The sequence below is a fragment of the Panthera pardus genome, unplaced genomic scaffold (assembly GCF_024362965.1).
Source record: "Panthera pardus isolate Hobbes unplaced genomic scaffold, ASM2436296v1 HiC_scaffold_13, whole genome shotgun sequence".
In the NCBI taxonomy this organism is placed as follows: domain Eukaryota; kingdom Metazoa; phylum Chordata; class Mammalia; order Carnivora; family Felidae; genus Panthera; species Panthera pardus.
Genome location: NW_026526688.1, coordinates 133,591,258 through 133,607,072, shown reverse-complemented (window position 1 = coordinate 133,607,072; position 15,815 = coordinate 133,591,258). Strand labels below are relative to the sequence as shown.

The following is a 15,815-nucleotide window of genomic DNA, read 5'->3' as shown; positions in this document are numbered from 1 at the left end:
TTCAACACAGAGCCCGACGTGGGGCTCGAACTCACAAACCACAAGATCATGACCTGAGCCAAAGTCAGATGCTTAACCGACTGAGCTACCCAGGCGCCCCCAGATGATCTGTTTTTAAATATCTTGATAATTGTATAGGAAATAAGGAGTTCAAGGATATTCTTTTTTGAGAGAGAGAGAGAGAGAGAGAGCATGCATGTACACATGAGTGGGAGAGGGGCAGAAAGAGAGAGAGAGAGAGAGAGTGAAGGAGAGAATCCCAAGAAGGCTCCACACTGTCAGCACAGAGCCCAATGCGGGGCTCAATCCCATGAACCATGAGATCATGAGCTGAGCTGAAACCAAGAGTCGGACACCTAACCGACTGAGCCACTTGGGTGTCCCTCAGGGATATAATATTTAAATGCATTTGGGGGACAAAACTGAAGAAAATATTACAAACATGTTTTGTTGTCATAGCTTGATTCAAAAGCCAGAAGAAAGGAAGACTGATGGTGTCAATGAAGTGGCCTGGGCAAGTGATGAATTGCCAATGGAAACAACAAACCTTGAGGATTCCAATAAAGGCAAGAATTTTATAAGCCATTTTTTTCATCAAAAGCAATGGATAAAAAAATAAGTGTTTGAAAATCACAGTTTTCAGAATACAGAGATATGCTATTTCTCTATATGTGTGCATTATTTTGTTCTATACATTAAATGAAATTACATAGGCAAACATCAGCATTCAGTTCTCTAAATAGGTATTTGCACAGTTGGAGGCTAAAATTCTCAGTGGCTTGAAGTAAAACACACAAATAAATGTGTAAATATGTTAATTGGAAACACAAAGTCACAGTTTTGCCAATCTGGAACGAGAAGTCAAGGAGTACATTTAATTTATAATAAAACAGGTAGAATCGCTCAAAGAGGGAAAATTATTACCCTTGAATCTCAACCTCATTTTTTTTTAAAAAAAGGACAATTGCTGTGTCCTGTTACTGCCTCTGTGACTTTATAACTGAGCCAGTAGAGAAATGAAGCTCTATTCAGTGTTGCATTTCTCTTTTTTTATAGAAGGTAGTGTTACACTAATGCAACAAAAGACATGGTTTTGTAATTTGAAGTGTTAGTTGTTAAAGGAAATTAAAGTAGTTGAATGAACACCTTTTTGATTTATGTGGACTGTTAGTGTCCGTGATGGTGCTTTTGTCAAATCCCGTAGCCCATGCCCATCTCCAGTGTTTGAGCTCCCATCACCTTTATGCTCAGTTCTGTAAAAGTTTACAACTACTTTCAAGGAGTGAATTCTGTGTTTACAACTAGCCTTCACCCCACCAGATGTTCCATTTCTTGAGATATTGTACAGCCTCCTATGGCCTACAGAGCCTGGCATTATTGTTATCTATGTAGTAACTGTCATCAGAATGCTTTAGTTAACTAATTTACAGGTATGTCTGCAAAGTGACACTTATGCAGACTACAGCAAGAACTCCCTCTACTTTTTTCCAGGATAACAGTTGCTTTCTGATACAAGTAGTTTCCACAGAGCAGGTACTAAATTAGATACATATCTCTTCTAAGACACTGATATCACTTATTTGATAAGCTCCTGAAGACCCCAACGTTTCACTTGTATTGATAAAACTGTCAAATGCCAGAGATACTGGCACTGAGTACCAAGGGTACTTGGTAGAGAGGGTAAGAGAGGGGAGGGTAGAGAGAGGAGACATCAGTGTTTCTAATGCAATGTCCCATTATGAAGAATTTCTGAAGCATCCCACTTCATCTTTTCCCCATGTGCTTGGAAGCTAAAGTGCAAAGCAATAAGAGGGACTAGATACGTTCTCATCAAGAAAATAGTGCCATCTGAGTCAAGAGAAGCAAAAAAAGAAAAAAAAAAAAATTCAAACCCTTCTAGAAACTGTAAGTACACAAGAGCCAAGGGCCTTGCCATGGCCAAGATTTTCCTATGTTGATTGTAGGTATCTGCCTACCTGTTCTATTGCCTTATTAATTCTAAAGACTCTTCCTTTGGTAAAAATAGAGGAGGTAAGAACATGCGCAAATCCGTTCCCTTATTGGCTAAATCAATTATGTGGGAATTTTTTTTAAAACATCGACTGCTGTCTTCCTGTTAGATCATCCGTTTCTGACAAATGAGGAGCTTGCTGCAGTCCCCATCGTCAAAGTGCCCCCCTCCGGTAAATACACCGGTACCAAGTTGAAATCAGTCATTCGAATGTTGCGAGGTTTGTTAGATCAAGGGATTCCTTCTAAGGAGCTGGAGGTAAGTGGCTTCTGCCAGTGATTCTTTATCAAAGTTTTATATGCAGGGTTAGGAGAAATTTTGAAAAGGCCCATTACCTCACAACTCTACTTCCAACTACAAGCACCATCCTGTCCTGTCTAGCAGGAAATTAATTTTTCCAGTTAGGATCCTAATAGTACTGGTTTAAAGAGATCTCTTTAGCTGCTTTGGAGCTTGATAAATCTCCCGAAAGATTACCCTTCCTGCCTCATAGTAGTGATAAAGAGGTTTTTTTTTTTCAAGTTAAGTGTCAATTCCAACCATCCACTAAACTTCATAATTAATACACTGTTGATGTAGTTCATTAGCAGTAGTTTCTAGTTTAACACAGCTCCAGAAATATGCCCCTCAGTTCAAAGAGGCAATGGTTCAGAGCCCTTGCTCATGTCATCTTGCTGGCAACATCCATATTTACCATTAGACAAAAGAGGAATGTAGCACCCCTGTGGTTTTGGGGTTTACCTGGCTCATCTCTCTCAAACCATATACTTGCTTTGCCTACTTCCTGAGCTTTTCATAACCACTGAAGTTAAAGGAGCTAACTTCTCCTGAGAGCTTCTGCAATGTGCTAGATGCTTTGTATTAAATACTCACAATAATGTAACTCCCATTAATAGATTTGGAAACAAGCTCACAATAGTTGAGGTATACTCTCCTCCATTTTGCAGAAATGATTTCTTTCTTTAAGGTTTAAATGTCACCACCCCACAGACCTGCCATCACAACCCTTTATAAAGTAAATCTTTATTTTTCTCTAACACAGTAGCTTGTTAAGTTCTTGACACATATATCACAGTATGTTTACTTCTCTACTGCCTCTTTCGCCCAATGGTCTGAAAGCTCTAGGAGAACCAGAATCATATCTTCCTTCTCACTACTGTATTCCCAGCACTTATTACTGTGCCCTGCATCTAGTAGGCATTTTCAATATATATTTGTCAAATGGATGGATGGATGGATGGATGGATGGATGAATGAGTGGATGAAAAGTGACAAAGAGTTGACGTTAAAACATAGGACTGTCTAACCACAACTCTACCATAAAGGTTATTCTATGTCCCCACAGACAGTATTGTCAAAAAATTCTGCTCCATCTCATTTTTTAAGTGCAAGTTGTTTTTATAAGTTGTTTTTTTCCCTAAAATATAATTACAGACCTTTTTAGACTGAAATGTAAAATTAAGATACAAAGTACAGCCTCACAAAATTAGTTGAGTGACTACAACATGTTAAAGATATTTGCAGAAATATATTTCAAATATCAGATTAATATCGGGATTTTAGGCTTGCTTATCTTGCCAGGACAGATCTATTTCTTAACATTCAGCATCTGCCCTGATCAGTAGCCAGTTTTGCACCCTGCGTATTTAACGTATTTGCAATTATTACTGAATTCCTGCTTATTTCAACAAATTTAACTTTATTTCCATTTTTGCTTGCAGAATCTTCAAGAATTAAAACCTTTGGATCAGTGTCTAATTGGACAAACTAAGGAAAACCGAAGAAAGAATCGATATAAAAATATACTTCCCTGTAAGTTCCAATTTGGCTTCAAATCAAATGTATGTCTAATATAATTTGAACTGATTGAAAGCTTTTATGCTAGTTTACCTATTTCTCACATAAGTGTGTGTGCACACACACAAGCACATATTCAGAGATTTACATAAGTAACAAATACATTTAGATATAGAATGTGAATTCCTTTTCAAATCATCTATGATATACTGAAAATCACACTGAGGAATCTTAAATATTTCTTCAGACATTTGTGAGTTTTTACAGCATAGTATTAGAAATTAATCGGTGATGCCAAATCAGTAATTTTAAAGTCTTCTTGAAAATATGAAATCAACTTCTGGATGAGTCGTTTCTTAGTTCATGTGTCATGCCAACATCTATTTATTCCACTCACTTTATGGTAGAGAAATGTCTCTGATATATGTGCATGTGGCTGCAGTGGTACCAACGGTGGTACTACCAGGTTGCATTATAGTTTGAACTGTTTCAGGTACAGGAAGGAAAAAAAGCAGTTCCTTTTTACCCACATTTTACCCATTCCACCAATCAACATGTGATTTTTTAAATTATATCTGTTTGTAGCCGAAATATCAATGTCTAGCAACTTTTTGTTTTCTTTAGCCACTTCTCATCGTAATGATCAGCCACATATCTATGTATTAGCACATTGGATTCCACCATGTGTGACACAATGAGCCTATCCTCAAGGAAGTCATAAATTCAAAGACCCGTAACAGAGCCAATAGTGACAAATCATGCAATAAATAATAGCTGAATTTTTTCAACCCAAGACAGAAGACACAAAATTTATTTTGGCAAACTTCCTGCGAAAAGTGAATCTTAACATCTTAAAAATTAAATTGAGGGGTGCCTGAGTGGCACAGTCAGTTGGGCATCCGACTCTTGATTTACAGGTCATTATTTCTTTGTGGGATTGAGCTCCACGTCAGGCTCTGCACTGACAGTGTGGAGCCTGCTTGGGATTCTCTCTCTCCCTCTCTTTCTGCATATCCCCCACTCATGTGCGCACGTGCTCTCTCTCAAAATAAACTTAAATAAATACACATGAAATTGATAATGGTTCAGTATAAAGTAGGTGGGAATTATTTCAGGCAAAAAGAAAAAGAAATGGTCAGACTAGTATCTTAAAATCAAATGGAGTAAGCCATGAATCTAAAACTACTGAGTGGATTTATTGCCATGAGTTATGATGTAAAAGTCAAGTAATTGAAGGGCAATTGATGGAGGACTTTGAAACCTATTAATAAAGTCATAATTTGATAATCCTAGAAATTACCAGTTAAATTTATAAATGTTTTAAGTAGAAATGGCTTCTGATGTGTAAGTACGTACAAATTAATTATCTTGGATAAGATGGCTTACATATACTTTCACTGGTTTGAAAATTTATATCCTGACTATGAAATTACCATCAGACAAAGACAAGAGCCTACATACCTGGAGAATAAAGTGAGCTACCTTTTGGTTTATTGTGTTTATAGTTGGCTGCTGATTTAAAAGAACATAATTTAATTAGATGAGCAAGAGGTAATTATGCCAATTATACTTATAATAAGTACTTTAGTAAACTCAGTATAATATTAATATTTGTTTCATGAAATAATCTTTTGGCATTGTCATTCATTAAATTCAGTCTTATTGTCATCATTAAGGTAAGGATGGATAAGAAATAGTAAAGTTAAGTTTGTTTCTCTAGGAACTTGTTAAGAAGTTCTAAATGTATTAATTTATAAATTTCAGTTTTTCAGCCAAATCTATGTACATAATATCTAATTGTCTGTCAAACTCATTGAGTTGACATCTTAGATATACTTGTAATGAGTGAAATGGGTAAATATAAAATGATTTGGCTATACTATAATTTGAAAATATGCTTTTATTAAAATGTGTTTTTGACTTCATTTATGGCTCTGAGGAATTTCTCATAATCTTTGAGTGACCCTGTTTGTAAGGCTCTTGTTTAAAAATGCATGATACAGGGGTGCCTGGGTGGCTCAGTCAGTTAAGTGTCGGACTCATGATCTTACGGTTCACGAGATCGAGCCTGTGTTGGGCTCTGAGCTGACAGTATAGAGCCTGCTTGGAATTCTTTCTCTCCTCTCTTTCTGCCCCTCTCCCACTTGAGCTTGCAAGCATACACAGTCTATCTCTCTTCAAATAATTTTAAAACCTTGAAAAAAAAAGAAATAGAACAAATTCTTTAAAAAATAGAGTGGCTCAGTCAGTTAAGCATCTGACTCTTGATTACTGCTCAGGTCATGAGCTCATGGTTGGTGAGTTTAAGCTCTGCATTGAGCTCTGTGTTGACAGTGTGAAGTCTGCTTGGGCTTCTTTCTTTCTCTCTGCCACTCCCCCACTTGTGTGCTCTGTCACTGTCTTGCTCTCTCTCTTTCAAAATAAATAAACTGAAAGAAAGAAAGAAAGAAAGAAAGAAAGAAAGAAAGAAAGAAAGAAAGAAAGAAAGGAAGGAAGGAAGGAAGGAAGGAAGGAAGGAAGGAAGGAAGGAAGGAAGGAAGGAAAAGAAAGAAAAATGCATGATACAGATGGCTCTGTTTTGTGGTGGAAAATTCACAGATGACGCCACAAGAGTGCCTCTTGGAGATGAAGGTGGATATATCAATGCCAGCTTCATTAAGATACCAGTGGGAAAAGAAGAGTTTGTTTACATTGCCTGCCAAGGACCTCTCCCTACAACTGTTGGAGATTTCTGGCAGATGATTTGGGAACAAAAATCCACAGTGATAGCCATGATGACCCAAGAAGTAGAAGGGGAAAAAATCAAATGCCAGCGCTATTGGCCTAATATCCTGGGCAAAACAACCATGGTCAGTGACAGGCTTCGGCTGGCTCTTGTGAGAATGCAACAGCTGAAGGGCTTTGTCGTCAGGGCAATGGCCCTAGAAGATATTCAGGTAAGCAAATTAAATCTTTCCATCTCCCAAGGCTTATCTCCTACTTGGAATGTAGGCCTAGATTCTTTCTTTGATAGCATCAGTGTATTCCTAAATGAAAGCCAGCAACTTCTGGGTTCCCATTTCAGTGGCACTAATGTCACCCATTATTTTTTATTTAATGTAAACTTAAATGTGACCCTCTTCATGACTTCTACCAAGCCGTTTCCTCCAGTATGTACTGTATTAGAATGAAAATGAGAACACAGGACTCTTAAGGTGACCATCTATCATCCTTTGCGTAGTGATACAACAGAATGGCTCGAAGCTATGTGCTGGAAATGTTTTGGTTTTTTTTTTAAGGTCAAACCTCTCAGTAGAGTGAGTAAAACTTTTTAAAAAATCTCTAAGTATCAAGTACTCCCCCATAAACAACATATTTAGTTTACTTGCTAATGAGGAAATACTAATGTTGATGGTGCTGTGGAAAAAACCCTAAAGGAGTTGACGAAGCCATAGGGATGGGGGAGGGTAGATTTCAGTCAGAAAGAGCAAGTGCAGAGGCCCTAGGCTTGAACTGTGCCTTAGTGTTTTTAAAGAGCCGCAAAGAGGTCTCTGTGGCCATAAGGAGCAGGTTAGGTCTGAGAGTAGCTGGGCCAAATTGTGTAAGGCAATTAAGCCATTGCAATGACTTTGGCTTTTATGCAGAGTGAGTTAAAAGTGCAGTCATTTAGAAAAGGTTGTTATTCACATCAAAATGTAATTTGCTTTTAGGATTTCCAAAAAGTAGTTTTTACCAGTATTTAAAATGTGGATTTGGCAACCTCCTTGATAAAGACCCTCCATGTGTTGTTTGATAGAGTCTTTTTGTCTCTTTCACCTTTCCTTTCATCCGATCCAATGGGCAAGTCAAAATTTGAAAGAACAGTATATTATTAAGAATTAAAACTTATGTGTGAACAATACAGTATGCCTTTATCTATTTCTTTTGTTGTACAATTTCAGACAGGAGAGACGCGGCATATTTCTCATCTGAATTTCACTGCCTGGCCAGACCACGATACACCTTCTCAGCCAGACGACTTGCTCACTTTTATCTCTTACATGAGACACATTCATAAATCGGGCCCAATCATCACACACTGCAGTGCTGGCATTGGACGTTCAGGGACCCTGATATGCATAGATGTGGTTTTAGGATTAATCAGTCAAGATCTTGACGTGAGTACAAGATATAGGCTGAAACTAGGGCCACCTGAGTGGCTCAGTTTGTTAAGCATCTGTCTCTTGATTTCAGCTCAGGTCTCATGGTCATGATTTTACAGTCATGAGATCAAGCCCCATGTCAGGCTCTGCACTGGGTGTGGAGCCTACTTAAGATTCTCTCTCTCTCTCTCTCTCTCTCTCTCTCTCTCTCTCTCTCTCTCTCTTTCTCCCTCTGCCCTTTCCTCACTTGTGCTCACTCTGTCTCTCTCTGAAAAAAAAAAAAGTTATAGGCTGAACTAGCATTTGACCAGAACTAATGGTAAAATCTAATTTTTAATAGTGTGATATAATCTTGGAATTTTTTATTTAGCAGTTTCTATAAATCTCTCAATTTTCTTACTTCATCAAATTATAATTTAGTAAATGTTGTTCAAAACTACCCAGATCATAATCAAGAAGAAATAATACTTCAAATTTATATTTGATTTTTTGTTTTGTTGTTGTTGTTGTTTTTATTTTTTATTTATTTTTTGGGAGAGCGCAAGCAGGGGAGGGGCAGAGAGAGAGGGACAGAGGATCTGAAGCGGGCCTAGCACTGACAGGCTGACAGCAGTGAGCCCAGTACAGGGCTCGAACTCATGATTCATGAGATCATGACCTGAGCTGAAGGTCGCTCAGCTGACTGAGCCACCCAGGTGCCCCAAATTTATATTTGTTTTACTGGTTTTAACTGTGCTCAAAAGTCCCTTATGCACTATTGCATGTTACTCTTTATAGTCTGTAGGCTTGTATAAGATAAAGTCAGTGTCACCATCATACTTAGGAATAGAAATATTGAAGCACTGGGGCTGGTTCAGTTGGTAGAGCAAGCAACTCTTTATCTTGGGGTCCTAAGTTCAAGCCTTACATTGAGTTCGAGCTTACTTTATATATATATATATACATATGTGTGTGTGTGTGTGTGTGTGTGTGTATATACACACACACACACACACACACATATGTATATATACATATATACATATATGTATATATGTATACATATATTTTGTGCATATATATATATATATATATATGCACAAAAGAAAGTATATTGGGGCACCTGAGTGGCTCAGTCGGTTAAGCATCCAACTTTGACTCAGGTCATGATCTCTCAGTTCATGAGTTCAAGCCCTGCGTCAGAGTCTGTGCTGACAGCTCAGAGCCTGGAGCCTGCTTCAGATTCTGTGTCTCCCACTCTCTCTGCCCCTCCCCTACTCTCTCTTTCTCTCTCTCTCTCTCTCTCAAAAATAAACATTAAAAAACAATTTTTTAAAAAAAGACATTCTTTTTTTGTTACTGTTACCTGTAGGTGGAAAATGTATTTAATATTTTAATATTTATTTAATATAAATAATATATTTATTTTAAATATTTTAATATTTATTAAAATATTTAAATTATATTAAATATAACTATTATTATAAGTTTATATTTAATAATTTATATTATATTATATATATTATATAAATTTAATAATATATTTATATTAAATTATAAGTTTAATTTATAAATAAATTAAATAAAAATAAATAAAATATTTAAATTTATATTAATATTAATATATTAATATTTATTTTAAATATTTTGATATTTAAAAAATATTACTCAGTAAACAAAATTACTGATTACAATCTTATTAAAATTAAATTAGTATAAACCTTACTTACAATGTTAGAACATCTTACTGTATATAAGCAATTAAAATCATCATGTCTTAAAGAATTTTGGTTAAAAGCAGTTCTGTCTTGCTCTTCACACAGTATTGTATCTACCATTAATGATTTAAGTGGAACAAAACAAAACAGTCTATTTCTCCCTTGTTTCAAACTGCTAACATCAGTGAAAATAAAAAGATCAGGAATTTCATTCTGAAAAGCAAACTGCAGGAAAAATAGCTTGCCTTGTGTTTTTTTAAGGGTGATATGAGGGGGCACCTGAGTGGCTCAGTCAGTTTAAGCATCCGATTTTGACTCGGGTCATGATCTCACGGTTTGTGGATTCAAGCCCCGCATCAGGCTCTGTGCTGACAGCTGAGAGCCTGGAGCCTGCTTCAGATTCTGTGTCTCCCTCTCTCTCTCTCTGTCCCTTCCTCATTTGTGCTCTCTCTCACTCTCTCTCAAAAATAAATAAATAAACTCAAAAAAAAATTTTTTTTTAATAAAATAAATGGTGATATTAGAAATAAGTCAAGGGGCGCCTGGGTGGCGCAGTCGGTTAAGCGTCCGACTTCAGCCAGGTCACGATCTCGCGGTCCGTGAGTTCGAGCCCCGCGTCAGGCTCTGGGCTGACAGCTCGGAGCCTGGAGCCTCTTTCCGACTCTGTGTCTCCTTCTCTCTCTGCCCCTCCCCCGTTCATGCTCTGTCTCTCTCTGTCCCAAAAAATAAATAAAAAAAAAAAAAAAAAAAAAAAAAAAAAAGAAATAAGTCAAATTCCAGAGGGAAGACAATTTCTGTTTGGGACTTTCAAATAAAACAACTTCCCCTAATTCTTACAAAGAACATAAATAAAATTATGAAATGATGGCAGAGTTAGTCCATTGACTTATTTTGTCTGGAACAATTTCCCAAAGCTGCTATAAGGGGAAGGAGAATGAGATATAGAAATCTATAGAAGTCCTTCCTCTGTGAACCTTTGGGGTTCAGATTCGGTGACACTTTCTCTAACGGATAGCCGTTTCCTTTGGCAGTTTGACATCTCTGACCTCGTGCGCTGCATGAGACTGCAAAGACATGGGATGGTTCAGACAGAGGTGAGTCTTGGTGTCTTCTAATTAGGATTTTCATGAGGATTCGGATCTTTTCAGAGTTCTGGTTAAACCATTTCTCTTCTTAATGGGCCTTCACATTATTCCTTAAAACCAAACATCTGTGGTAGTGAGGGACTGTTTTTTTTTTTCTTTAAGCATGAGGACTAATTCAGAAAAAAATGAAAATATTTAAATTTTGCCTTTTAATTTTTTAAAAAATGAAGAAAAAGGGAGTGCCTGGGTGGCTTAGTCAGTTGAGCATCCAACTCTTGATTCTTCTTGGGTTGAGATCCCAGGGTTGTGGGATCGAGCCCTGCATCTGGTTCCATGCTGAACATGGAGGCTGCTTGGGCTTCTCGCTCTCACTCTCGCTCTCACTCTCGCTCTTGCTCTCACTCTCACTCTCTCCCCCTCTCCTCCCTCCCTCCCCATCTGCCCCCCCCCCCCACCCTGGTGGCTCAATTGGTTAAGCATCCAACTTCAGCTCAGGTCATGATCTCATAGCTCGTGGGTTCAAACCCCATGTCGGGCTCTGTGATAACATCTCAGAGCCTGGAACCTGCTTCGGATTCTGTGTCTCCCTCTCTCTCTGCCCCACCCCCACTCATCTTCTGTCTCTCTCCATCTCTTAAAAATAAGTAAACATTAAAATAAATATTTTTAATAAAAATACTTTTTTTTTTTTTTTTAGTTTTTTAAAAATGAGTGCATCTGCACTGCAAAGAACAGGGGGGCATGTTGGGGCAACAATTGGGGATGGTACCAAATAGCATATAATTAGTGGCATTCTTTCCCCGTTTCCAACTTAAAGATGTTAAAGGTAACATTCTTGCTACAGAAATTCCCCGAGAGGGAATGGATTCAGCAGTACTGAGCAGAAGGCCAGAAGGCAGGCTGGAGTTGCTTAGCTTGGACGAGGGACTCTTGGGGGAGAGTGAATGTGTGGATCTGTATCTCCTGTTTTGATCATGTTCATTTCAAACGATGATAACAAACCATGGGTTATATCACCCACTGACCTACAGACTTGTATCTTTCCAAGAACTGCATTATGTAGATTATCTGTCTGTTCTGAGCAGTTCCACTATTCTTATTGTTTGTATTGTGGGGAGGGATATGGAAGCTTTTTATATGTCTGTAAGTTCACATTTCTCTTCCTCCTGAAGAATATAAAAGTTTATGACTATCTTTAAAATTAAAGTTTGCCTGCCTTCCATTCATGTACACTTTTAATTCAACTTAAATCTCCTAAATATTAAGCTGATACACATTTTTTAGGTAAAGAGAACCTACTGATCTGAATAAGTTCTTTATACCCAGGAAATTCATTCACTCAACAGACACTTATTTACTGAGTGTCTGCTGTGGACCAGGCATGCTTCTAGGTACTTGGAGCACATCTGTGAATGACACAAAGATCCCTGCTAGAATAGCAAAGATCTTCTCAAGGGGTGGTGAGGAGGAAGACAGATATTAGGCACACTAACTATCTAAGATCTTTGAAAGCAATAAGTACTTTAGAGGGGAAAAAAAATAGATCAGGGCAAAGAGGAAGCATGGTGGCAGGCTGGGAGAGGTGCTTTCAATAGGGGGCAGCACTGAGAAAGTGACACTGGAGCCAAGATCTGAAGGAAGGGCAGTGCGGGTCATTGGCTATCTGACAGTAAGAGCATTTCAGGCAGACAGAACCACCCATGTGGAGATCTGAGGCAGGAGCAGGTCTTGCTGGTTTAAACATGGCCATGGCTGGTGTGGCTGAGGTGGAAAAGGGAAGTGACAGGACCAGGGCCTGGGCTTTCTTCTGAGTGATGTGGAGCCATCATAGGATGTGGACTGACCTGATCTGAGTCACATTTTAAAGGTCCTCTCTGGCTACTGTGCTAAAACAATACGGGATTTGGGGAGGAGGCTACAGGGTTTGAAGCAGGTAGGTCCATTAGGTGGCAGGTGTGGTGCAGACTGGAGTGGTGGATATAGGGGGAAGGGGGCATCATGGGAAATAGGTTTGCTAACGGTTCGTTTGTGGCGTGCGAGAAAGTCAAAGATGAACTTGTGCAAAATGTGGGGAAGTCAAAGTACAGAGAAGCAAAAAGGAAACGAAAGGGTGACTTGTATTCCTACTCTCCAGAATTGTCAACATTTTAGGGAACGTTCTTACATTCTTTAGTCCAAACAAGTGCACAGGCATGACTGCTTTGAATGAGTTTCAACTGTGGTTGTTTTATTGCTTTCCATTTAGTATATCGTGAATTAATTCCTTGTATAACAAGAAAACTCAGATCACTGCACCATCAACTAAACAGAGAGTAATTTCACCAAAAAAAAAAAAAGTTAATTTGGAAAGACTTTGATTCTTTGATTTCCATATTCTTTTGTTCCAAATATTTCAAGAAAATTATTTTGTGTGGTGTCTTGGGTTTTGACATTTCAGAACATCAAGATGAGCTCAATAAACTCTACAGGAAATTTTGTAGGAAGTTTATTTTTCCCTTATAAAAGCAAATCATAAATATTACCAAAACACAAAACATAAAAGTGGCGTACCACAGACAATTTCGGTTGGGACTCTGGGATATTTCCACCCCCAAGGCTTTTCCCCTCCTCGTTTTGTCCATCCAGTTTCAGCTTCTTATAATTTTTATGATACTGCACAATTCTATGTCCTGCGTCTTAATAGTAACTATAACAAAATTCTCCATATTTCCAAAATTACTCATGACGTATCTATTTCACATTATAAATCTAGAATCTGTCTCTTTTTTTTTTCTCTTTTGGCCATAGGATCAGTATATTTTCTGCTATCAGGTCATCCTTTATGTTCTGACGCGTCTTCAAGCTAAAGAAGAGCAAACAGAACAGCCACAGCTTCTGAAATAACAGGAAAAGAACAGCCTTCTGGATGCTTCTTCATCTCTCCCCCGACCTCCAACAGATTTTCCTGCTCCCTGTTTAAAATAATGATCACAGGGCCGCAAGTCCATACAACATTATTATGCTTATTCTCCTCTACCTTAGAGGGGCATTCTTCACAACAATGGTGGTGAAATGCTGTATTTTTACAGCTACTTCAGCCTGTGATGATAATTTAAAAATTTTTAGCACTAACTGAACAATGCAGATCTTAGCGATGATTAAGGCAGCCTTTGATTATAGTTGACATTGTTACAAAGACACACACACCAAGTCTATTTTTAATGCACCAATCTTGTTGATAGCAAAATTCTTTTCCAGTATTTTAATAGAGTTATTTTATAGGAGATACTTGAAACCAGTATTTAAGCTTTAAATGACAGTAATATTGGAATAGAAAAACGTAGCAAATGTTTACTGTATCAGTTTCTGATGTTTACTATATAGAATTTCCTATAATATATTTATATACTTTTTCATGAAAATGGAGTTATCAGATACATTTGTAACTGCATTATCTGTTATGCTTCATCTCACTCTGTAAATAAAAATACATCTTAAAAATATGAGCAAGCCAAAGTGTGTGCGGACAAATTCAACATTTTCAGTGTGTTATTTCTTAACACCCAGGCACTGGGGAGACAAGAACTTCTGGACCCCAACTTCCCATCTCCCCAACTTGGCCCCAGGCGTGCCGGCCCCAGGGACCAAGAGTGGTGTTAGAAACCCTGCTGGATCTTCATCAGGGTCTGACGTGAGGGTCATGTCCTGACCGACAGTAGCTAAGACATTCAGTCTCCCTTCCTTCCGCCTCGCTGTGAGTGGTGCCAGCTTACTGTGCCTCATACATAAATCAGAATACTTTCAAGTTCTAATTGTGGTAAAACTCAGAATATCTAAGCTGACAAGGGGTAATCAAGGAAAACAATATCACATTTCCTGGGAGGTTATATTTGGTTCTGCCTGAAGGGAAAGAGATCTGCCTCAAAGAGCCTGCTTCTGATTCTCAGTACCGACCGCTGCACGTCCCTCAGTCCTAATTCTGTCAGCAGTTTTCCATTCAGCTGTGAGTGATGACATCTCGAAACCTGGGACACTGCTCCGTTCATCCTCATGGGACTAACCAGTTCTGAACTAGTCAACTTGAATTTCTGATCTCACCCAAGTGCAACGATTGGATGGAAACTAATCCTGAGTATCTGAGGCTGTTTGAAGGCAGAAGACACCAGGGTCTGCACAGAGGGCCACAGTGTTACAGTTGACTCCCCACCTGGTCGGAAGTAGTTACAAATCTGGCAACAGAAGCATCCACGCCACCATTCCTACCTCAGAGCAGTTTTTATAGGGGCACCTGGGTGGCTCAGTCAGTGGAGTGTCGGACTCTTGGTTTTGGCTCAGGTCATGATCTCACAGTTCGTGAGATTGAGCCCCACATCAGGCTCTGCGCTGACAACATGGAGCCTGCTTGGGATTCTCTCTCTCTCTCTCTCTCTCTCTCTCTCTCTGTGCCTCCTCTGTGCACTTTCTCTCTACCTGTCTTTCTCCCTCAAAATAAATAAAATTTAAATTAAAAAAAAAAAACAGGTTTTGTAGATTGCATTGTAGCTGAAGACTTCATTTGGGAGAAAAGGGTTCTATTGCTTTAAAAGATATTTGGAAACCTCTGTTCTGAGTGAGTTGGAATCCTGAGGCCTTGTTTTCCTGTCATAAGCACAGGAAACCAGGCCAGCAGGGCTCTGGGAGGCAGTACAGCTGGAGATGATTAGCTATCATCTGAAGTCAACAGAGATGGGAGAGCGGAAAGCTGAAGAAGGATCCTTTTCTGGAAAGAATGTAGCTAGGAAATGGAAACTGTGGCAAGAAAATGTGGTTTCAGTTTACAACCCCTGAATGGAAACTTCATTATAGTAAACATGTTACTGCTCTCATCTGGGCCCTGGCTCCCACTGCCATAGAATGGAAGGAGACCTTTGCTAGGGCCACTCTGGTTAGAAAGCATGGCAATGCCACAGAGCCAGAGTGGCACATGAAGGCACTCAAATATCGAATGAATAAACACCACTTGGCTCTTAACACACATTAGGTACCTAAGCACTATAAAATATACACCAGAACATAATGGCTCAAACATAATAGAAGCTTGCTTCTCATTTCCTTAACAGTGCTGGGCAGGTAAACAACTAAGCAA

The 15,815-nt window shown here is 38.6% G+C and overlaps 1 protein-coding gene across 8 annotated transcripts in view; it reads left to right on the top strand.

Annotated features, from left to right (window-relative positions):
* Positions 1-14,193, top strand: part of PTPN13 (protein tyrosine phosphatase non-receptor type 13) — a 227,976-nt gene extending 213,783 nt beyond the window's left edge. For 7 of the 8 annotated variants that reach the window (XM_053901411.1, XM_053901413.1, XM_053901412.1 and 4 more), the window contains 7 exons: positions 460-566; positions 2,121-2,269; positions 3,733-3,823; positions 6,407-6,744; positions 7,729-7,944; positions 10,658-10,720; positions 13,499-14,193. In XM_053901411.1, coding sequence (XP_053757386.1) covers positions 460-566; positions 2,121-2,269; positions 3,733-3,823; positions 6,407-6,744; positions 7,729-7,944; positions 10,658-10,720; positions 13,499-13,594 — 1,060 coding nt within the window. In that variant the 3' untranslated portion in view covers positions 13,595-14,193. The remainder of the gene's footprint in view (positions 1-459; positions 567-2,120; positions 2,270-3,732; positions 3,824-6,406; positions 6,745-7,728; positions 7,945-10,657; positions 10,721-13,498) is intronic. The other variant, XM_053901408.1, reaches the window with a different exon arrangement.
* Positions 14,194-15,815: the final 1,622 nt, after the last annotated feature.